The sequence below is a fragment of the Callorhinus ursinus genome, unplaced genomic scaffold (assembly GCF_003265705.2).
Source record: "Callorhinus ursinus isolate GAN/ISIS: 27379988/994484 unplaced genomic scaffold, GSC_fseal_2.0 scaffold110, whole genome shotgun sequence".
Classification (NCBI taxonomy): Eukaryota; Metazoa; Chordata; class Mammalia; order Carnivora; family Otariidae; genus Callorhinus; species Callorhinus ursinus.
The window spans coordinates 1176070-1201007 of NW_027397172.1; the positions used below are offsets into that span (position 1 = coordinate 1176070).

Genomic DNA, 24938 nt, shown 5'->3' on the forward strand with positions numbered 1-24938 from the left:
TCCTCCTGTTACGTAGTCGGAAGGTCAGTGGCAGCTTAAGCTACCATCACAATTTTTGCCACATTCACTTCATTTTGTCTCATCGCATAGGCATTTTATCATCTCACTTCATCACAAGAAAAAAGGTGAGTACAGTACAATAAGGTATTTTGAGACTTGAGAGACCACCTTCACATACTTTATTCCAATATATTGTTTATAATTGTTCTGTTTATTAGTTGTTAATCTCTTACCATGCCTTATTTATAAATTAAACATCACAGATATGCATGTGTAAGAAAAAACCAGTTATACATAGGGTTCGGTACTATCCACAGTTTCAGGCACCCACTAGGGGTCTTGGAACATATCCCCTGCAGATAAAGGAGGATTACTATAAACTGTCAAAGCAGCAATCAGATGCAATTTTATCTTATATTTATTTATTTTTTTAGAGAGTGTGAGTGGGGGGGGGTTGAGGGAGAGAGAGACTCTTAAGCAGGCTCTATGCCCAGTGTGGAGCCTGACGTGGGGCTCGATCTCACAACCCTGAGCTGAAATCAAGTCACACGCTTAACCAACTCAGCCACTCAGGCGCACCTCGGATAGAATTTTATTTTTTTAAGATTTTATTTAGTTGACAGAGAGAGACACAGCGAGAGAGGGAACACAAGGAGGGGGAGTGGGAGAGGGAGAAGCAGGCTTCCCGCAGAGCAGGGAGCCCAATGCGGGGCTCGATCCCAGGACCCTGGGATCATGACCCGAGCTGAAGGCAGATGCTTAACGACTGAGCCCCCCAGGCGCCCCTCGGATAGAATTTTAAAAGCAGCAAGAGAAAACCATCTCATAAGGAACCACCCCCTCCCCACCACTCCTTCTCCCTCTGCTCATACTCTCTCTCAAATAAACAAAATCGTTTTAAAAAACAAAACAAAAAACCCCCACAGAACTTCTCCCTGAGGAGTGAGGAGTTGAAGTTCCACATCAGGAACTGCAACCCTTAGGTCCTACATAGGAGACAGGAGCCCCCAAAAAGCTGGGCTTTGAAAACAGTTTACGACTGTTAGTTTTTACAGCAGTTTTATTACTGTTAGCATTACAGAGCTAGAGAGAACAGAGAACCCACTTTCCTAAAGGGTTCACAAGCGGTCTCATCCTGGGGCCTTGCAATTAAACACCAGTTGGAAAAGCACCTAGAACATAGGTGAAGGAGACCCACTTCTAGCCCTAGGGCATCTGTTGGAGAGGCAGGAAACTGCAGACAGACTCTCTAGGGAGGGAGGCACTGTTGGGCGCCATTTTTGCAGTCACTTTCCACCTTGCTAGTGGCAACACTGGAAGGTGGCATCTTGGAACTCTCACTCCAACCTGCTGATGCTGATAGGCATGCACTGCTGAGAATCCTGCTCACTGCCACAGCCAGGGCAACAGTACTGCCGCACCTCAGCTAGCTGCCCAGGGAGGAGAGCCCTGCCCACCACCACAGCCGTAACAGCAACCTCAGGCCCCCAGCCAGCCAGGCTAGAGGGAGAGCCCTGCCACCTCTGCAGCCACAGCACCAGCTGTGGCACCACCAGCCATAGCAGCCCCAGCCAGCTGCGCTGAAGGGGGGGGATGGGGGAGCCCCACCCACCAGTCACAGCCACTGTCCTGCCAAAACAGGTGCACACAGCTCACACAGGGAGGTCCCCTGAGCCCCCGGCTCTGGTGACACGGGGGGATTGCTTCTGGGCCCCATGCAACATCTCCTGCACAAGCCAACTCCTTCAAGACTGGGAGAGGCAGCCAATTTGCCTAATATATAGAAACACATCATCAAGGCAAAATGAGGAATCAAAGTAACATACTCCAAACAAAAGAACAAGATAAAACCTCAGAAAAAAGACCTCAATGAAACAGAGATAAGTAATCTACCTGATAAAAAGTTCAAAGTAACAGTCATAAAGATGCTCACTGTCCTCAGGAGAAGAATTGAGGGACACAGTGAAGACTTCAACAAAGTTAGAAAATACCAAAGTACCTAGGAGGGGCACCAAGCTGGCTCAGCCGGTGGAACACGCGACTCTTGATCTTGGGGTTGTAAGTTTGAGCCTCACGTTGGGTGTGGAGATTACGTACATTAAATCTTTTTTTAAAAAGATTTATTTATTTTAGAGGGAAAGGGCAGAGGGAGAGAGAGAATCTTAAGCAGACTCCCTGCTGCGCGTGGAGCCCGACGTGGGGCTGACATCATGACCTGAGCCAAAATCAAGAGTTAAGACACTTAACCGACTGAGCCACCCAGGTGTGCAGAGGAAAAAAAAGTTAGTGAGGATAGCTTAAGGGACCTCTGTGACAACATCACATGTACTAACAGTCATAGGAGTCTCAGAAAGAGAAGAGGGAGCAGAAAACTTACTTAAAGAAATAATGGCTGAAAACATCCCTAACCTAGGGAAGAAAATAAGACATTTGTATCCAGGAAGCATAGAGACTACTAAACAAGAGAACCCAAAAAGATCCACACAAAAACGTATTATAATTTAAACGGCAAAATTTAAAGATAAAGAGAGAATCTTAAAGTCAGCAAGAGAAAAACAAATTGTCACATACAAGGGGAACCCCACATAAGGCTATCAACCCCCCTTTTTTTTGAGAGAGAGAGAGAGAGAGAGGGTGGTGGGAGGGGCAGAGTGGAAGGGAGAGAGAGAATCTTAAGTAGGCTCCATGCCCAGGGCCGAACCAAAGGTGGGGTTCGACCTCACGACCCTGAGCAGAGCCTGAGATGGTGCTTGATCCCTGAGATCACGACCTAAGCTGAAATCAAGAGTTGGACACTTAACCAACTAAGCCACCCAGGCGCCCCTATCAACTGATTTTTCAGCAGAAACAAAGCAGGCCAGAAGGCTGTGGCAGAATATATTCACAATGCTGAGAGGGAAAAACTTTACAACCAAGAATGCTTAACCGAGCAAGGTTATTGTTCAGAATTGAAAGCTAAGGAGCTCACCATCGCTAAACTGGCCTTACAAGAAATTTTCAAGGAGTCTCTTTACACAGAAAAGGACAGGACATAACTTAGAAATAAGAAAATACACACACACAAAATCTTGCTGGTGAAAGCAAATATGTAGTCAAAGCGTGGGTCTGCCACTTTTATTAAAAAGCTTGAATGGAGGTCAAAAGAAAAACAGTAGGGGCGCCTGGGTGGCTCAGTCAGTTGAGCGGCTGCCTTCGGCTCGGCTCGTGATCCCAGGGTCCTGGGATCGAGCCCCGCGTCGTCGGGCTCCCTGCTCGGCGGGGGTCCTGCCTCTCCGTCTGCCTGCCTCTCTGCCTACTAGTGCTTCTATCTCTCTGTCATATAACTAAATAAAAAAATCTTTAAAAAAAAACAGTAAAAACAACTGTAACAACAATACGTAGTTAAGGGATACACAAAAGATGTAAAGCATGACATCAAAAACATAAAACTGGGGGGTGGGGAAGTAGAAATGTAGTGCTTTTAGAATGCATCTGAACTTAAGCAACTATCAGCTTAAAATAGATTGCTGTATCTATAACTCGGTATATATAAGCCCTGTGGTAACCACAAACCAAAAACCTACAAGAGATACACAAAAAATAACGAGAAAGGAACCCAAATATAACACTAAAGAAAACCAACTATCCACAAGAGAAGAGACCAAGAGAAGAACAAAAACAACCAGAAAACAATTAACAAAATGGCAGTAAGTCCTACCTGTCAATAATCACTTTAACTGTGAATGGACTAAGTGCTCCAATCTAAAGACATAGGACGGCTGAATGGATAAAAATGGTAACCAAAAAAGCAGCAAGACCCAGCAAGAGACCCAGCTTCAGATCTAAGGCAACAAACTAAAAGTGAAGGTATGGAAACAGATGGTATGGAAATGAAAAGAAGGCTGGGGTAGAAATACTCGTATCAGACAAAACAGACCTTAAAGAGTGTAACAAAACGCAAAGAATGGCATTACATAATGATAAAGGGATCAATCTAAAAAAAGGACGTAACATTCATAAATATTTGTGCACCCAATCGAGGAGCACCTAAATATACAAAGCAAATATTAACAGACATATAGGGAAAAATTGACAGTAATACGGTGAGAGTATTTTATTTTTTAAAAAGACTTTAATTTTTTAAAAGATTTATTTATTTGACAGAGGGAGGGAGGGAGGGAGGGAGAACACAAGCAGGGGTAGTGGCACGCAGAGGAAGAGGGAGAAGCAGACTCCCTGCTGAGCAGGGAGCCCAATGCAGGGCTCAATCCCAGGACCGTGAGATCATGACCCGAGCCAAAGGCAGATGCTTAATAGACTGAGCCACCCAGGTGCCCCTTAGAAGACCTTGAGAGAGAGAGAGAAAGAGAGCAGGGGGAGGAGAAGAGGGAGAAGGAATCTCCAGCAGACTCCTCGCTCAGCAAGGAGCCCGACGTGGGGCTCAATCTCAGGACCCTGAGATCATGACCTGAGCCAAAATCAAGAGTCAGATACTTAACCGACTGCACCACCCAGGTGCCTCAATAGTAGGGGACTTTAAACCTCCACTCACATGAATAGCTAGGTCATTAGATAGAAAATCAATAAGGAAACACTGGTTTTAAGTGATGCATTAGACCAGTTGGACTTTACACAGGTATACCTCATTTTATTGCATTTTTGCAGATGCTGTGATTTCTTTTTATATTTTTATTTTTAAGAGAGAGAGAACATGCACACGAGCAGGAACGGGGAGAGGGAGTGAGAGAGAATCCCAAGCAGGCTCCTCGCTGTGTGGAGCCCGACGCAGGGCTCCGTCTCACGACCCTGAGATATGACCTGAGCTGAAATCAAGAGGTGAATGCTCAACCGAGCCAACCAGGCACCCCGCAGATGCTGTGATTTCTAAAGACTGGAAGGTTTGTGGTAACCTAGTGTTGAGCGAGTCTATGGGTGCCATTTTCTCCAACAGCATTTAGGCACTTCATGTCTGTGTCACATTTTGAGAATTCTCACAATATTTCAAAATTTCTCATTTTTATATTTGTTATGATCTGTATCAGTGATCAGTGATATTACTATTGCAACCGTTTTGGAGTGCCATGGACTGCACCTATTTAAGAAGGTGAGCTTCACTGAGAAACACTGTGTGTTCGACAGCTCCACTGACTAGCTGTCCCCTCTCCCCCTCCCTCTCCTTGGACCTCCCTATTCCCTAGAGCATGGCAATATTGAAATTAGGCCAATTAACAACCTAAATGGCCTCTAAGTGTTCAAGTGAAAGGAACACCTGTTCATCTCTCACTTTAAACCAAAAGCTAGAAATGATTAAGCTTAAGAAGCATGTTGAATGCCTAGATAGGCCAAAAGCCTGGTCTCTTGCACCAGTTAGCCATACTGTGAATGTAAAGGAAAAGTTCTTGAAGGAAATTAAAAGGGATACCCCAGGGAACACACGAATGATAAGGCGGCAAAAAAGTCTTACTGCTGATATGGAGAAAGTTTAAGTGGTCTGGATAGAAGATCAAACCAGCCACAAGAAGTCCCTAAAGCCTAAGCCAAAGCCTAACCCAGAGCAAAGCCCTACCTCTCTTCAATTCTATGAAGGCTGAGAGAGATAAGGAAGCTGTAGAAAAAAGTTTGAAGCTAGCAGAGGTTGGTTCCTAATGTTTAAGGAAAGAAACCATCTCCATAACATAAAAAGTGCAAGGTGAAGGAGCAAGTAATGATGTAGAGGCTGTAGCAAATTATCCAGATCAAGCTAAGACCATTCATGAAGGTGCCTACAATAAACAATTAAAAAAAAATTATTTGAGAGAGAGAATATGTGCTCATTTGTGAGTGCACAGTGGGGAGGGGCAGAGAGGGAGAGGGAGAGAGACTCCAAGCACACTCCACGCCGAGCACGGAGCCCAATGTGGGGCCCGATCTCACAACCCTGAGATCACGGCCTGAGCAGAAACCAAGGGCCGGACACTTAACTGACTGAGCCACCTAGGGCCCCACAACAAAATTTTCAATGTAGACAAAACCGACATATTGGAAAAAGATGTCAATCTGGGACTTCACAGCTAGAGAAGAGAAGTCAATGCCTGGCTTCAAAGCTTCAAAGGAGGGGCTGACTCCCTTGTTAGAGGCTAATGCAGCTGGTGACTTTAAGTTGAAACCAATGCTCATTTACCATTCCAAAAATCACAGAGCCCTTAAGAATTATGCTAAATATACTCTATAAGTGGAACAACAGAGCCTGGATGACAGCACATCTGTTTACAACATGGTTTACTGAATATTTTAAACCCACTGTTGAGACCTACTGCTCAGGGGAAGAAAAAAAAAAGATTCCTTTCAAAATATCACCACTCACTGACAGTGCACCTGGACATGCCTTCTGATGGAGTTGTACAGTAACATTAATGTTTTCATGCCTGCTAACACATCTGTTCTGCAGCCCATGGATCAAGAAGTATGACTTTCAAGTCTTATTATTTAAGAACTACATCTTGGGGCGCCTGGGTGGCTCAGTCGTTAAGCGTCGGCCTTCGGCTCAGGTCATGATCCCAGGGTCCTGGGATCGGGCCCCACATCGGGCTCCCTGCTCAGCGGGAAGCCTGCTTCTCCCTCTCCCACTCCCCCTGGCTTGTGTTCCCTCTCTCGCTGTGTCTCTCTCTGTCAAATAAATAAAAATCTTTAAAAAAAAAAAAAAGTACTACATCTTGGGGGCACCTGGCTGGCTCAGTCAGAAGAGCATGAGACTTGATCTCAGGGTTGTAAGTTCAAGCCTCATGTTGGGTGTAGAGATTACTTAAAAAAAAAAAAAACATTTTGTAAGGCTAAAGCTGCCACAGTGATTCCTCTGATGGATATGGGCCAAGTAAACTGAAAACCTCTGGAAAGGCTTCACCATTCTAGATGCCATCAAGAAGACTCTCATGGTAGCCGTGCAGGAAAAAATCTATAATAGATACACAAAAGATAAAGAAATCATCAAATAATAAAGACAGCAAAGAGAACAGAATTGCAAAACAATTAACAAAATGGCAACAGTAAGTTCTCATCTATCAGTAATTACTTGAAATGTAACAATTCAATTCTTTTATTGAAAAGATTTATTTATTTGAAGAGAGCACACATGCGCCTGTGCGGGGCAGAGGGAGAAGAGACAGAATCTCAAGCAGACTCCCTGCTGAGTGAGGAGCACAACATGGGACTCAACCTCAGGACCCTGAGATCATGACCTGAGGTGAAACCAAGAGTCAGATGCTTAACTGACTGAGCCACCCAGGCGCCCCAGGGTTAACGTCTTTATTCAAAAGGTATAGAGTGGATAAATAAAACAAGAGCCAGTAACATGCTGTAAGAGACTCATGTTACATGAAGAATACACACAACCCGAACCCGAAAGTGAAGGAATGGAAAAAGATATTCCATGCAAATGGTAACTAAAAGAAAGGATGACTATGCTTATGTCAGACAAAATAGACTTTAAGTCAAAAACTGTCTGGAAACAAGGAATGTCATGTAATGATAAAAAGATACTGAAATGTAAGAACTGTAAATATACATGCACCCCATATCACAGCATCACAGTGAGTATACAGTAGTCCACCTTACCCATGGTTTTGCTTTCCATGGTTTCAATTACCCATGACTGACTGTGATCTGGAAGCAGATGATCCTCCTCCTGATGTAAGGTCAGAAGGTCAATAGTAGCCTAACACTACATCACAACGCCTACGTCATTCACTTACTTCATCTCCCCACATAGGCATTTTATCATCTCACATCATCACAAGAAGAGGGGTGAATACGGTCCTACAAGCTATTTTGAGAGAGACCACATTCACATAACTTTTATTAGCGTATATTGTTAAAAACTTCTTGTTTCATTATTAACTTTGTTGTTAATCTCTCACTGTACCTAATTTATAAAGTAACCTTTATCACAGGTATGTATGTTTAAGGAAAAAAATAGGATATAATACAGTTGATCCTTGAACACCTCAGGTTTGATCTGCATGGCTTTTTAGAGTTGACAGCATAAGCCACGAGGCATTTATTTACAATTGCATTAGATCAAACTGAAGGCCTTTGGCACTGAGGTCATCACGCCTGTTGCCCTCTGAATGCCTAGAGAGGCTTAATGAGGCTGCCAGCATTCCCCCTAGGGGGATCTAGGACTGGGCAGGGTGCAGGTTGCCTCATGTACTAATGGGGTAGCTGGGTTGAACTCCTGGGGCTGGCAGGAAGGAGGCTGGGCTCAAGTAGAAGAAGGTGCCCGGAGGGCGGAGACAGTGCTGCAAAGGGAGCCCCACAACCCTGGCGCCCCCTTTCCCCCCAAGTCCTCCATGCACTGGGCTCTAAGGCTGTGCTGGGGTCACTGCAGGCCTTGGGCCCCTCTTGGGCTGGGTGTGGACTCCTCTCTGTAGTGGTGCCCCAGCCCCACGGCCTCCTGGAGGCCAGCACACTCAAGCTTGGCCACAGTGGCTGTTGACCATGGCTGGTGGTACACCTGCGGGTAAATGGGGTAGCAGCTATTCTCTATCTCCAGGTTATTGCGGCCACCTCTGGGCCCACCAGCAGCTGCCACTACTGAGCCGAGGCTACAGGCTGCAGAACATTGCCATCCCAGGGCCGGGCCTGCCACTGCCACCACCCCTGTCCTGACCCAGTACACCTATATGCAAATTTTTTTCAATAAGTATATGTACAGTACTGTAAATGAATTTTCTCTCTCGCTCTCTTTTTTTTTTAAGAGTGAGAGTGTGTGCACAAGTCGGGGGGGTAGGGGAGGAGGAAGAGGGAATCTTAAGCAGGCTCTACGCCCAGTGTGGAATCTGACGTGAAGCTCAATTCATGACCCTGAGAGCAAGACCTGAGCCGAGATCAAGAGTCCAAGACTTAACCGACCAAGCCACCCAAGTGCCCCTGTTTTCTTTTTCTTTTTTAATAATTTTTTATGTGTGTTATTTATTTATTTTTAAAGATTTTATTTATTTATTTGAGAGAGAGAGAGAATGAGAGATAGAAAGCACGAGAGGGAAGAAGGAAGAGGGTCAGAGGGAGAAGCAGACTCCCCGCCGAGCAGGAAGCCCGATGCGGGACTCGATCCTGGGACTCCAGGATCACTACCCGAGCCGAAGGCAGCCGCCCAACCAACTGAGCCACCCAGGCGCCCCTCAAGTGCCCCTGTTTTCTTGTCTCTAGTTTACTTCATTGTGTGAATACAGTACATAATATATATAACATATAAAATATATGTTAATCATATTGGTAAGGTTTCTGGTCAACAGTAGGCTATTTTAGTAGTTAAGTTTGAGGGGAGTCCAAAGTTATACAGATTTTTGACTGTGTGTGGGAATGGTGCCCATAACCCCCATGCTGTTCAAGGGTCAACTATACTACCAAACTAAATTCAATAGCACATCAAGAGAGTCATATACCATGACCAAATGCGATTTATCCTTGGGATGCGAGGTTGGTCCAACACATGCAAACCAATCAATGTGTATTGTGTGATACACAATACAAACAGAACGAAACATTAAGTATTACATCATCATCTCAATAGATGCAGAAAACACATTTGACAAAATTCAATATCCAGTCATGATAAATAAAATCTCTCAAACTTCAACACAATAAAGTACATCTATGGAAAATCTACAGCCAGTATCATAACCAATGAGTTAAAACTGGAAGACTTTCCTCTAAGATCCAGAACAAGGCAAGGTTCCCCACTCTCACTAACTGCTATTCAACACTGTCCTGGAAGTCCTAGCCAGAGCAGTCAGGCAGAAAACAAAAATACAAGGTATAGAAATCGTAAAGAAAGAACTAAAATTATCTATTTGCCGATAGAATCATCATATATGTAGAAAACCGTGAAGAATCCACAAAAAACCCCTAGAACAAATTCAGTAAACTTACAAGCTACAATATCAACCTACAAAATTCTGATTTCTAAAGACTAAGGAATGAACTATCTAAAAAGGAAACTAAGAAAACAAGCATTATAATAGCAACAGAAAGAATAAAATACTTAGAAAATAATAAAAGAGGTGCAAGACTTTTATGTGTTGAAAATTATAAAACATTGATGTCTTTATAAATTATAAAGCTTCATAAAATTATAAAACACTGCGTCTTTGAAAATTTCCTTCATTAGGGGCACCTGGGTGGCTCAGTCGTTTGAGTAGCTGCCTTCGGCTCAGGTCGTGATCCCAGGGTCCTAGGATTGAGCCCCATATCGGGCTCCCTGCTCGGTGGGGAGTCTGCTTCTCCCTCTCCCTCTGCCTCCCCCTGGCTTGTGTTCGTGCTCTCTCTCTCAAATAAATAAAATCTTTAAAAGAAAAAAAAAAAGAAAATTTTCTTCATCAATGTTTTAGAATGTTGTGGATTGGAAAAATATTGTTAATATGTCCATACTACTCAAAGTAATGTATAGATTCATTGCAACCCTTACCAAAATCTTCACAATGACACTGTTTACACAAATAGAAAAATTGAAATAGAATTCGTATGGCACCACGAAATACCGCAAATACCAAAGCAATCTGGAGAACAAAGCTGAAGACATAATGCTTTCTGGTTTGAAATCATATTACATAGCAACCACAACCACATAAAAACAGATAAAGCAATGGAACAGAAGAGAGAATCCAGAATTAAACCCACACATTACAGCCAACTGATCTTCCACAAGGGTGCCAAGAACACACAACGGGGACAGGATACTCTTCAACAAATGGTTTTGGGAAAACTGGGTATCTACATTCAAATAATGAAATTATACCCCTAGCTCACACCATACGCAAAAATCACCTCAAATGGATTAAAGAATTAAACCTCAGGCCTGAAACTACAAAACTCCTAGAAGGAAACAGGGAAAAATCTTCTTGATATTGGTCTTGGCTGTAACTTCTCAGATAGGAACCAAATTACAGGCAGCAAAAGCAAAAGCAGACAAATGAGACTACATGAAATTAAAAAGATTCTGCACATCAAAGGAAACAATGTGAAAAGGCAACCCACGGAATGGGAAAAAATGTTTGCAAACCATATATCCAACAAGGCATCAATATCCATAAAATATATAAGGAACTCCTACAACTCAATACTAAAAGTATAAGTAACCTGATTTAAAATGGGCAAAAGACCTAAATAGCACTCTTTAAAGAAGAAATTCAAATGGCTAACAGGGACGTGAAAAGGTTCTCAACATCTCTCATCAGGGAAATATAAGTCAAAACCACAGTGAGGTATCACTGCATGCCTGCTCGGCTGGCTTTTATCAAAAAGACAAAAGATAACTAGTGTTCGTGAAGATGTGGAAAAAGGGAGCCCTCATACACTGCTGGTGGGAATACGAATTAGTACAAACATGGAAAACAGTATGGAGATTCCTCAAAAAATTAAAAGTAGAACTATCAAATGATCCAGTAATCCCATTTCTGGGTAAATGTTTCCAAAGAATTGAAAGCAGAATAGCAAAGAGGTATCCGCACTCTCATGTTCTTTGCAGCAATAACCTCAATGTCTGTCGGGGGATGAATGGATAAAGAATATCATATTTCCTTTATCCATTTGTTGAAGTACATTTATATACATGTATGATGGAGTACTAGCCTTGAATAGGAAATCCTGCCACTTGTGACAGGATGGATGGAGCTGGAGGACAGTATGCTAAGCAAAATAAGATACAGAAGAGACATACACTGAATGATCTCACATGCGGAGTCTAAAATATTCAAATTCGGGCGCCTGGGTGGCTCAGTCGGTTAAGGGTCTGCCTTTGGCTCAGGTCATGATCCCAGGGTCCTGGGATCGAGCCCCACATTAGGCTCCCTGCTTGGCGGGGGGTCTGCTTCTCCTTCTCTCCCACTTGTGCACACGCACACTCTCTCTCTCGCTCTCTCTCAAATAAAAATCTTAAAAAAATAATAATAAAATATTCAAATTCATAGAAGCAAAGAGTAGAATGGTGGTGGCCAGGGGTGGGGGGGGGAATGTGATGATGTTGGTCAGAATACAAAGTTTCAATTATGTAAGATGAATAACTTCTGGAGATCCAATGTATGTACCTCATGGTGCCGATAGTTAACAATGTTATTTAATTTTTTTATTTTTTTATTTTTAAAGATTTTATTTATTTATTTGACAGAGACACACAGCCAGAGAGGGAACACAAGCAGGGGGAGTAGAAGAGGCAGAAGCAGACCTTGCATGGAGCAGGGAGCCCAATACGGGGCTCAATCCCAGGACCCTGGGATCATAACCTGAGCTGAAGGCAGATGCTTATAACTACTGAGCCACCCAGGTGCCCCCAATACTGTTATTTTTTTAAATTAATTAATTATTTATTTATTTGAGAGAGAATGTGAGAGAGAGAGCACATGAGAGGGGGGAGGGGCAGAGGGAGAAGCAGACTCCTGCTGAGCAGGGAGCCCAACACGCTACTGGATCCTGGGACTCCAGGATCATGACCTGAGCCGAAGGCAGTCGCTTAACCAACTGAGCCACCCACGCGCCCCCAATACTGTTATTTTATGCATGTAATCTGCTACGAGAATACATCTTAAATGTTCTCTCTACACATGCACACACAACCTACATAGAAGTAATGTATATATTAATTAGCTTGACTGTGGTGCTCATTTCACAATATATCCACATTATCATAAAACACCAAATGCATAACTTAAATATATGCAATTTTTATATGTCAATGATAGCCCAGTAAAGCTTGTTTAAGAAAAAATAAAGGATTGGGCGCCTGGGTGGCTCAGTTGGTTAAGCGACCGCCTTCGGCTCAGGTCATGGTCCTGGAGTCCCAGGATCGAGTCCCACATTGGGCTCCCTGCTCGGCGGGGAGTCTGCTTCTCCCTCTGACACTCCCCCCTCTCATGCTCTCTCTCTCTCATTCTCTCTCTCTCGAATAAATGGATAAAATCTTTAAAAAAAAAAGAAAGAAAAAATAAAGGATTATAAGAAAGAACTATGAACATTATGCCAACAAACTAGATAACCTAGAAAAAATGGACAAATTCCTGCAAACATAAAAGCTACTAAGACTGAATCATGAAGAAATTAAAGTTCTGAATAAATCTAGAACTTTTAAGGAAACTGAAACAATCAGAAAGCTTCCAGCAAAGAAAAACCCAGGACCAGACAGTTTCACTGGTAAATTCTACCAAGCATTTAAACAATTAACATCAATGTTTCACAAATGCTTCCAAAAAACTGAAGAGGAAGGAAAACTTCCTAACTCATTGTATGAGGTAAGCATCACCCTGACACTTAAGAAGGACAGACACTACAAGAATTGAAACTACAGGCCAATGTCCTTCACGAATACTGATTCTAAAATCCTCAACAAAACACTAGCAAATGCAATTTAACAACATTTAAAAATGATTATACATCATAACCAAATGGAATTTACCCCCAGAAAGCAGGGATATTTCAACATTCAAAAATTAATGCAATACACCACATTAGTATAATGAAGGAAAAGAGCTCACATGATCATTTCGACTGTTGTGTATCTGACAAAATTCAATACCCTTTTGTGATAAAAAGCAATAGTTAATAAACTAGAAATAGAAACAGAATACCTCAATGTAATAAAGGCCTTTATGGAAATACCACAGGTAATGATGTAGTCAGTGGTAAAAGACTGAAAGCTTTTCCCCTAAGATCAGGAACAAGACAAGCATGTCTGCTTTCAACATTTCTATTCAACACAGTATTAGAAATTCTAGACAGTGCAGTTAGGCAAATAAAAAATAAAAGGAATATGAACTGGAAAGGAAGAAATAAAATTTTATCTTTGTAAAGTTGCAGGATATAAAAATCAGCTGTATTTCTATACACTAGCCATGAACCACCAAAAAAATTAAGAAAACAATTCTATTTACAATAGCATCAAAAAGAGTAAAATACTTAGGAATAAATTAAACTATGGAGGTGACATCTGTATACTGAAAACCACAAAATTATAAAATAGAAATAAACTAAAGACCTAAAGAAATAGAAAAATATCCTATGTTGTTGAATTGGAGGACTTCATATTAAGATGACCATATTATGTTAGGGGTTGAACTGTGTCCCCCGACAAAGATTACTTGACAGCCTAATTCCTGGTACTGGTGAATGTGACTGTTTGGAAGCAAGTCTTCACAGATGCAATCTAACAGGAAGTCATACTTGATTAGGCTGGCCCCTACTCCAATATGACTGTTGTTCTCACCAGGAAAATTTGGACACAGTCAAGAAGGGAAGACAACCATGTGAAGATGAAGGTAAAGACTGTAGTCACACGCTGCTACAAGCCAAGGAAATGCCTGGGCTACCAGAAGGTCTAATAGGCAACATATGCTAGAGATTTCAGAGAGACCATGACCCTGCCAATACCTTGATTTCACACTTGTAGCCTGCAGAACTGTGAGAGAATATATTTGTTGTTTTAAGCCACTTCATTATGGCGGGGGGTGGGGGGGAGAATAAGAAGTTACTGTGTAAAGGTGAGACTATTCGGAGTGAAGAAGTTTTGGAAGATAGTGGTTCTGGTTGCAAAACACTGTGAATGTAACGTGTCACTGAATTAACAGGTTAATTTCCATAGAAGTAGAGAAAGTTATCAGGATCTATCCTGCAGGAAGCACCAAGCCCAGAGTGTTTCACAGAGAATTCTACTAAAACTTTTAGAGACTATAGATTTCCCCTGCTATCCAAAAGTAGAGCATTTTTTTTTCTAAAAGATTTTAATTATTTGACAGAGAGAGTGCGAGCATGCACACAAGCAGGACGAGCAGCAGGCAGAGGGAGAAGCAGGCTCCCCGCTGAGCAGGGAGCCCAACATGGGGCTCCACCCCAGGACCCTGAGACCACGACCTGAGCCAAAGGCAGACCCCTAACCAACTGAGCCACCCAGGCGCCCCCGAAAATAGAGCATTCTTATGAAACCTTTCGTAAGTTGAAATGTCTGTGTAATTACCATTAGTTTATATGGAAAACATCGTGTTCCCAGACGCAAAAAATAACCTCTCCTAGATTTGTCTGACAGCTTAGCACACACCTTGCTAATAAAAGCACAAAATAAACCAAGATAAAGCACAGATGCTCACAGACACAGTTCACAGCGATGGTGGCTTGACGATGAGATGCTGAGCAGAGTTCCCAGGGGGCACTCGGCAGGGCCACTCTCGCTTGGGGTGCACGCTGCCTCTATAATGGCTTGCTGCAAAACACGCTGAATGTTTTCGCTTTTCTCCTAAAAGCGAAAATCCTCTTCAGATTTCTTTCGATTAGCGGGAACAGGTACTAATATAGGTCTTTTGCACAAGTGGCATAACGCAAATTTTCAAAAAAGCAGGGGACACCTGTGTCTAGGAAAAAAACAAAACAGCTGAAGTGGGACACACTGAGACATCATCCTGAATGAAGAAGCATCATTTCCAACTGCCATATGCTGGAGACATAGCTTACGACATCAGGAATGAGACAAGGACACCCACTCTCGCTCATCATCGTATTGGAGATGCTAGGCTGAGTGATAAGGGATAGAACTTGTAATGGAGACATAGAATTGGAAATAAGCAAATGAAACTGCTGCTATTACAGATGACAGGAAAACACAAAAGTATAAATTATCAGAAATAACAGAAGGAAGTGAAATGGGCCCAGAAAGTTAAGGGCAGTTCTCGGGAAGTAGCGCAGGACAGGAAGTCGGGTGGGGAAGAGACACACGCTTAGGGATCACCATTTATTATGAAGGAAGAATTAGAACGATTCTTCTCCATTTCCCTGCCCTCCACCTTAATCATCTTTGTTTCAGCTCAGTTCCTTTTCTCCAGGGGACTCTATGCAAAGGGCCACTCCATGAGAGGGGCTTCTCCGTTTTCACCATCAAAGGGTTTGACATATCCTTCATCCTCCATGTGGTTGGCTCCTTCTCACTGTACCTCCCATTCCTCTGCCTGGGAGGGCTCTCCCCAGCTCTCCTGATATCTGGATGCAATACTCATCTATCAGTTACTGGTGTGTTTCCAGACAAGCTTCGACTCCCTGATCTCCCCCCACCAACTCCCTCAAAAAGAGCAGCCACTGTTAAGGAAAACTCCAGTTCTGTCTCCCTCCCTCATAGGGAAAAACCCACTTTTTCCCCGCTGGGAGTCTTTCTCCCGTGTCTCCTTTACTCCTCACACAAAACACTGCACTTTTTCTTTTTTTAAGATTTATTTATTTATTTGAGAGAGAGAGAGAGAGCACATGAGATGGGGGGAGGGTCAGAGGGAGAAGCAGACTCCAGCCCGATGCGGGACTCGATCCCAGGACTCCAAATCATGACCTGAGCCGAAGGCAGTCGCCCAACCAAATGAGCCACCCAGGCGCCCCAAAACACTGCACTTCTGACACTTGTGGTCACCAAATGTGTGGGGACTTTTCCCTGCAATAAAAACGAAGTCACACCACATCTCTGACACCATCCGCTGGGAGATAGCGGCAGGCCCCAGCTGAAGGGCTCAGTCCCACAAGACTGCCCCCACCCTACTTCAGATGCCCGTAGCAAGTAGTTAAGTCCCCAGGTTACCCACAACTTGTCTGATTTGGCTACAAATCAAAGAATCCCGTGACCCCCTCCTCAGGTTGAGTAATTTGCTTGAGTGGCTCACAGATCTCAGGGGACACTTACTTAGGTTTACCAGTTTATGAAAGGATGATAAATAGTAAGGATGAAGAGCCAGATGAAGAGATACACACGCTGAGGTCTGGGGGGAGGGGATTCAAGTGCAGGAACTTCTGTCCTCGTCCTGTTGGGGTACATCACCCTCCCAGTATGTGGAAGCTCTCCAAACCCCCTACTACTGGGGTTTTATGGAGGTTTCCTCATGTAGACATGATCAACTCACTCCATTTCCAGCCCCTCTTCCCCTCTGGAAGATGAGGGGTGGGGCTGAAAATTCCAAGCTTCTAATTATGGCTTGGTCTTTTTGGGGACCAGCCCCTTTTGGGAGCCATCTGAGTACCCACCCTGAGGCACCTCATTAGAACAAAAAATGATCCTAGTGTTACCACTTAGGAATGTATAAGGGTTTCAAGAACCCCGTGTCAGGGGCGGGGTCAAAGGCCAAATGTTGGAACAAAGCATGCTCCTAGTGTTATTACTTAGGAAATGACATGGGTTTCAGAAGCTCTGTGCCAGGAACTGAGGACAGACCAATACATTTTCCCAATCATCCCACAGTCCCCCACTCCAGTAACCCCTCACCATATAGGTATTGTGTTGTTCTCATGGCACTCCTCTGAAACCAGCTTTCTTATGGGTTTGCTGACCTGTCTAGCGGTCCCCCCCATCCCCTTCCAAAGCTAAGTTCTTTGTAGGCAGACACCTTGAATGTTTACACCGTCTTCCTCAGTGAAAGCAGTTTCTGAACAAAACAGGAAGTCAACAAATATTTGAATAAATAGGTGAATGAAAGCTGTGTGCTGAACACCTTATATTCATCTATTCCCTTGATGAACACGTCAATGATCCCACTTTATAAAAAAAAAAAGTTTTGAGAAGAAACTCACCCAACTGCGTGCTGTTCAAAGCAGGAATACTGAAACAAAATGAAAGGGAAATTGGGTAAACAGACCAGAAGGACAAGTGTTGGGAGAAGCTTTCTTTTTATATCCAGCATTAGAACAACACCTGCTCAGTGTTATTTCTGACCCGTGCTTGTCGATGTCATGAATAATGGGGCCCCAGGTGGATCCAGAAACAGCAGTTCCCACCAGACCGTTTGTTGTGTTTTTTCTTGTTTTCATAGTTTTCTTCAAAGCCACACCATCCAGTCGGGAAATCCACTGCCCTGGCTCTAGGACCCACTGCTGCCCCTCTTCCCCATCAGGTCAGCTGTGCATTTTTGTAAGTCAGGCCACTGAGGTCGGATTCGTCAACTCCACGTTGGTCCCCTGTAGCGCCTGCAACATTTCCCGCAACTTGGCGTGCACACAGGCGAGCTCCACTCTGTTGAGGTACCCCCACCTGTATTCATCCAAGTACACAACACACTCGGCAGGGACAGGGTACTGCATGCGCTTCAGCTCCATCAGCCCTGCCAAGTGCCGCAACATGCTCATGATGCCCGAGGTGGAGATGACATTGTCATTGAACACCAGAGAGCGGAGGCGGGAGCTGCAACACAGGGCAGGCAGCAGGGCTCAGAGCTGGGCCTCCTTCAGCCGGCAGCTTCTCAAGTTCAGGTACTGCAGAGTGCCGGACACCTCCCCCAGCAGAACCTCCAGGGACCCAGGAACCGTTTGGCACAGGTTATTGCCACAGAGGACCAACTCCTTCAGGTGGGTGGCATGAATGCTCTGGGACAACTGGTGATGTCATTCTCAGTAAGCCTACATCCACTGATCACCAGCGTCTCCAGAGATTTTCACAGGCCACTGTGGAGAGATGGACACTGTTTACTTCTTGGAAACTGGAGTCTAGCACTACATACATTTGGGAAAGATCCAGAAATCTGGCCTGAAAAATTTGCACTATGCCTACCTCAGTCTGGATGCAAATGGTGGGAGCCATCTTCTGTAGCGGTTAAGAACACAGAACTTGGAGTGAAACATTTCCCCATTCCCCACAAGACCTCTCTGTTTTCAGAGTATGGTGTCAGGCTCCATAAAGTGTTGTAAAATTAATGAAATTTAGATATAGCTCCTAACATAGTAAGGCCTAGGTTTTACTCGGTGGAAGATTCAGGAAGATGGTTCCCCATGCTTCTATTTACTCAAAGACCAGGCCCCAGTAGAACAGCTCCCTATTCCAGGGCATGCCACAGAGAAGTCTGTGAGACATAAATGAGGGGGATGAGTTCACTAAATCAGCTGAGCTTAGATATTGTGGAGGCAGTTCCCTCCCTCAAACACCACCCTCACAACTTACCATACTTATTCACCTTCTCTACAGAAGCTCTAGGAAGACAAGACCCTGATTTTGTTCAGGGTTTCATATCTATTCTTGGCCGTCTGCTTGGCATGGACTAAGTGCATGAATGAAATGAGTGTGCGAGTGAATGTATGAGTGGATGAGACGCAAGCCAATTTCAGATGTGCATCTTTCTCTTCTAAAGCAGCTGACAGCCAATGGCTGGCCCAGGACCCCGGCCTTGGAGTCTGGGTCCAGCAGTGACTCTGCGGACTCACAGAAGGGGAAGTCCAGACCTGTCTCTGCACCGACGCAGCAGTGCCCAGAGACCCATCCAGGGATCCTGGCCTCTGTACCTTCTGACGACCTGCCACACGCTCACCTCAGCATCTTCTGTAGCTGGCCCGAGAGATAGCCGAAGATGAGATGGAGCTTCTGAAGGTGGCCCAGCAGACTTAGCAAAGAGAAACAGTCTGCAGGGAAATCCCAGGGGAGGTCGTTCATGACGAGGTGGCCCAGACTGCTCATCTGCCCTACGTGGGTGAAGAACTGGGTGAGGTCCGACCAGAAGCAGAAACTACTCCTGTGATAAAGCCTCACCTCTCGGATGGCCTCCAGCTCCAGCATTCCCAGGATCTCTACGTGGCAGCGGAACGGCACCTGGTTGATGACCAGGGTCTGACAGCGGAGGCACAGACAGCCATGGCTCTTCTCGACTCTCTGCACTATGTACAAGAACCCCGACAAGTGGAAGAAGCCAAACAAACCACTGAGGAAAAGGTCTGTGTGGATTTCCACGGGTTCTTGGCGATGTGGAGGCTGTTCTCTGGAACTGGGCGCCAGCGGGTCTGCCTCCAGCTCTTCCAGCATATGCGTGATGACAAAGGGGGCGGGAGTAGTCTCAGAGCACTCCTCCCAGTTGGAGTGCTCAAAGTCATGGGTAAAATCCAGCACCTTCAGCTTCGATCTCCCGTGGGGAATGAGGCGGAGAGCAGAGACTGGGACTTTCCAGCCAGCAGAGCTGGGCTGGTAGGAGACCAGCAGCAGCAGACCCTGGGAAGGGGCCTCTGGGCCAGCCAGCAGCCCTGCCCACTGCCACCTGCTATGCCTTCGAAGGGCCCTCCTCAGTGCCCACCTTTCATACAGTCTGGAGATACCACCCAGGAACCTAGCCACACTCTTCACCACCTCAGCAGCGTGATCAGCTCTGAACACCCCAGGGCTCTCTTCTCAGAGGGACCCTGCGCAACGGCCTCAAGGCCTCACAATGATCGATGCTGTACCTGATAGCACATGCCTGGGCCCCACGTCCCTGAATCCAGCTCCCGCTTCCTCAATTCACAGGGCCCCTACCAGCACCCCGTCTCTCCAGTTACCTGGGGCATGCAACATTGGTAGAAACCAATTCCAGCCCATCTAGAACAGCTTCCGAGAGGAAGGGCCAGGCCCGCACCATTGCTGTCACAGTCTTTGTGTGTCCTCCATCAGAGGCTGCCATGGACAGTGTTGGGAAAAGGCCCACAGGGAGCTCCTCCAAGGCACAGACAGCTGAATCCTCATCATTCAGCAGGCTCTGTGCTGCAAGATCCAAGAGACGGAGAGGGTCTTGTCTGCTCATCTCCACTGACCTGGCTCAAGGTAAGGGAAAATCCTGAGTGGATTTTTACGGACCTCAGCCTCCCTCTTTTCGGCCAGGACAACCCAGCCTCCACCGTCCTTCTTAGCAGGAAGTGAGATCCCCGGAGGTCCCCCAGCCCTCCTTCCATCCTACAACTTCTAGTCCTAAATCTGCAGCTCGCTTGCTCTCTGCTGGTGGCACCCAGTGTCCCTTACCCTGATCCCAGCTGGCTTAAATAATTAGGGCTTTATCTCCGTTCCTTATTGTGCTTCAGAGCATAAATTGTTTCAAACTTAACCTCTTGAACTTTGCCCAAGATCATCCCCATCTCCAAGGTGATTTTAAGGAGGACTGAACAACCCATCCTTTACCCTAGTCCAGTGTAAGAGGTCAGGTCCTGAGATTTTGTTTGCCTTCTCTGGCAGGCAGGCCTTCTAAAACGGTAATGGCAACTTTCCACATGTTCAGATCTGGCCTCCTTCCTGCTCTACAGAGTGCATTCCTACTCACATTCCACCAGGCTTCAGTGCAATTCAGAGACAAAAAAATTATTTTCAAAAAATCAGAAAGATGTACATCTCCTCTTGTGGGCCTAATAAAATTCTGCACAGAATGTCAAAAAAGACAAGAAAAAGGAAAATTAAAGCACCACCCCAAGTATAAGTAGATACAACAATCCTAAATAAAATAATTAAAGAGAACGAAGCAGCATCTCATAACGAAGCAGAATCACAGAGCGTTTCTTCCAGGAAAAAATGGAGAGTGACACAGTAGAGAATCTATCCGTGCGCTCTGATGACACTTGGACGACTGAACACGAGTGCTCTGAGCTGCCACCCGAAAACCCAAATGCAGTAAAGAAGAGTTAAAACCAGAAAGTCAGAGAGAAGGAGTTAGACATCCCTGCTCTTCAAGAAAGAGCCAAGTTTTGGAATCTGGAAAAAGGTGGATCAGGAGAACTAGTGTGCGGCACACAGAAGCCAAAACCTAAGCCTGTGTGGACGGTGAAGTCAGAAATCAATTGCCAAACCTGCGAAGGCCTCAGGAGTGACGCCCACAAGCAGGGCCCCGGGCAAGGGCCAGAGAGTGTGGCCGGCCCTGTGGTACCGGAGGAGTCTCTACAAACACGGGCACTTCCCTCCACCACCAGCACAGCCAGCAGTCCACACCTGGGCCCAACCTTCCTCCGGGTCCCAGCCTGCCTCCGCTCTGCGGCTCCCTGGAGCAGCTCTCAGCCCTCATCCTACAGCCCGCTGCTCTTCTGTGTGCTAGAGCTGGTTTGGTCAATGATCATTTTAACCCACCAAAACACTGGACTCTGACCCGCCTGAGCATTTCCCACCTATGTAAGAGTGAGAAGGGCCACCTGCTCAGAGCTGAGGCCCAGGAGGCAGGATGGAGCAGACAGGGCAGGAGAGGGAGCACCAGGCCCGTCACAATCCACCAATTGTTCTGATGGCAGAGGCTGTGTCTGAAGCTTCCCCCTGGACTTCGGAAATGTCCCATTTCTCTGAAGGAACAGCCCCAGGGAAGCCGCATGCCTGCGACCCTCAGGGGCATCTCTGCCCTTGCCTCTCCTTCATGCCCCCTCGCTCTGCAAAAGTCTGTCCGAATACCAAACTCTTCATGAGGCATGTATAATCTACTGACATCTGCACAAGACACAGAGAAGAGGTTCCCCAGACTTGGCAGTAAGAATTCCTCATACCCTCTGAGACAATCTCGCTTCCCCTCCCTCGGCCTGCCGCCTTCCTGCCAGATGCCTTCCTTAGGAGGAGCCATTCACACCTGCAGCTTCTCCCAACTGAAGCCCCTAAGCATCTCCCTGCTGCACACCTGAAGGATCCTCACCAACCTCCCTCTATGGTGGAGGAGCATGTCATAAGCATACATTCTACTTGTCACACTGATTTCTCAGGGCCTTCTCCTAGGTTCCAATGCATTGTTTCCACTGCATCGGAATTTTCAGCCCAAGGCCCACGGGTCTCAGCCCAGCAGGGTATGAGCTGAGGCCTCTGGCTCCTTTGCTTGCCCACAAAACCCAGGATCTATTGTTGGCCGAATCCTACCATGTGCACTGCCGGAATGCACTTCACCTGCTTGGGAAGCATCTCCTCCTCTGGGATTCCAGCGGCCTCTAATCCTGGGGGAGACTTAGAAGAGGCGGGCTAGTGAGGTAGATAGTCTTGGCCACTGCAGCTGGTCTTGGGCTGTGATGGATATTCATCTTGTCCTCCCTGCATTATTCGTTGTAGATTCCCCTCAAGGTCCCTATCGTCTCTGCTGTCCTTGCTGTGTGCCAGGTGGCCTGCCTCACACCTCATCTCTGAAGGCTCCAAACCCTGTCACTATGCCTCTTGCAGTGAGGGCTGTGGCACCTGTCTTTTTACTGTCACAATGGGGCAAGGGATACCAGGAGGCCCTGGGAGTCAAATTTATTCCTATCCCCTAGTTTAAAAGCAGCTCTATCCTCTCCTAATGTGGCTCAGTTACTCCCACCAAGATGGGGGCTCCTTTTTCTTACCAGCTGGGTGCTGGACACAAAGAGGATAAAGTGTTCAGCTGACAGCCCCAGCTTCTAACTCAACGGGACTCTTCTGCTTCACAATGGATGGTGGCTGAACCTAACCAACTTTATGACTTGATGGGTTTGACAGAACTCACCTCATGACAAGCAGCTCTGGCCATAAGGTCATGTCATGTCTGACGGCCCTCTGCCAGGGCCCAGCAGCACTCCAGGAACTGCTTTACAAAACACACGAGTCATCTCTGCAGACTGCACGGCCGGGCTCCAGACCCCTAGAAGGTACCTTTTCCTACCACTGATAACCCCAGTCCCCTCAGATCTGCGCAGTCTTGTGGCCCAAGCTCCAGGACTGCTCTCACTGCAGCCCAGACTTTGCTACTCTGCAGAGAACGTTCCTATTCTGGGATATGCTCAAAGTTGCAGTCTTTTTGGGCCCTGGGTGGCTCAGTCGGTTAAGCGTCTGACTTCAGCTCAGGTCATGATCTCAGGGTCCGGGGATCCAGCCTGTGTCGGGCTCCATGCTCAGTGAGGAGTCGGCTTCTCCCTCTGCCCCTCCCCCTGCTTGTGCGGACATGTGCACTCTCTAATAAATAAAATATTTTTTTTTAAAAAGTGGCAGTCTTTTATGTCACCTGGTATACAGGCCAGAGAAGTGTTCTGAGATATGGAATATGTTGTCTCCAAAACCTCAAGAGTCCTACCAGGCATCGTGCTTCCTTCTTTGCCATAGAAAGTGTAAGTGGTGATAATTCATCTTTTCCTTTGGATATGACCCAACATGTCCTTGACTGCTGGGACATTCCAAAATGTTCTCATGCGGCAGATCCCTGAATCTTCACAGGCGCTGTGTCTCCAATGATGCAGTGCATGTTTCTTACCAAGGCCTCCAACACGCCAGCCATTTCTCACTAATCTAGCTCGATTAGTAGTGAATCAGTGCGATGTTCTGTGGATGCCCGGGTGGTAGGTGGTCCAGATCTCTCTAAACTATGACAGAGGAAAAAAAGGTATAATCCTGGGGCAAAATTAAATGTATACTCTTGCCTGTTCCATGTGAATACAAACAGTATCTCACAGGGATAGAAAGGAACACATTTGCCGATTAATGTTTGTACACCATATACCCGAGATTTCATTAATCTGGCTCGAGCAAAGCAAGCCCATCTGGCATAGCAGCTTTGGCTGGGGCTACTATCTGGGTGAGTTTACAGAAATCCTGGCCAACCTCCAGGATGAACCTGGTTTCTGGAGGGGAAGACTGATGAATTAAATGGAAATATGACAAGGTCCACCACTCGAGTCCTCTGCATCCTTAAGAGTGACAACATTATCTGTAATTCCTCCTACCATGTGATATTGTTTCATATTTACTATCTTGACCAGGGATGGAAACAGGTACAGAGACCTCCACTTGGCCTCTCCCGTCACGATAGTTCTTATCCCACACATGAAAGATCCAGTGTGGGTACTGCACTGACTTCCAAATATTTTATTCCAATTACACATTTGCAAACTGGGCAATGACACACACAGGGTTACCACTGTGAGCCGGATTCTGACCCGGGACTCTGTTTATTATCAAGCTCCCCATAGGCCTCCCAATTCTAACAGTGGGCCACAATTATGTTTTGTACATCCAGAGACTAATGTCAACTCTGACCTTATATCCAACAATATTCAATTTGTTTATATATCGCCCTTTCCCCGGTCCACTCCTCAAATTGCTTGTATATTCCAGTCCCCCTTGTTTACATTTACCCATGTGTGGTAGGCAGCGCCCAAAATGGCCACAATGATTCTTGCCTCCTGCTATCCATTCATGCTCTTGTGAAGTCCCCTGCCGCACTGAATAAGGCAGGCCTGTGATAATCTGTGGAAATTACAGTGTGTGACTTCCAAAGTTAGGTCATAAAAGGCAC

The 24938-nt window shown here is 45.6% G+C and overlaps 1 protein-coding gene across 1 annotated transcript; it reads right to left on the reverse strand.

The window, feature by feature from the left end:
• Positions 1-15147: 15147 nt before the first annotated feature.
• Positions 15148-24884, reverse strand: LOC141371860 (melanoma antigen preferentially expressed in tumors-like). The gene is given in 8 exon segments (XM_073889603.1): positions 15148-15344; positions 17533-18330; positions 18746-18794; positions 19257-19328; positions 19453-19734; positions 20251-20502; positions 23157-24006; positions 24778-24884. Coding segments are annotated over 6 exon segments (1143 nt in total). The 5' UTR covers positions 23189-24006; positions 24778-24884; the 3' UTR covers positions 15148-15344; positions 17533-17874.
• Positions 24885-24938: the final 54 nt, after the last annotated feature.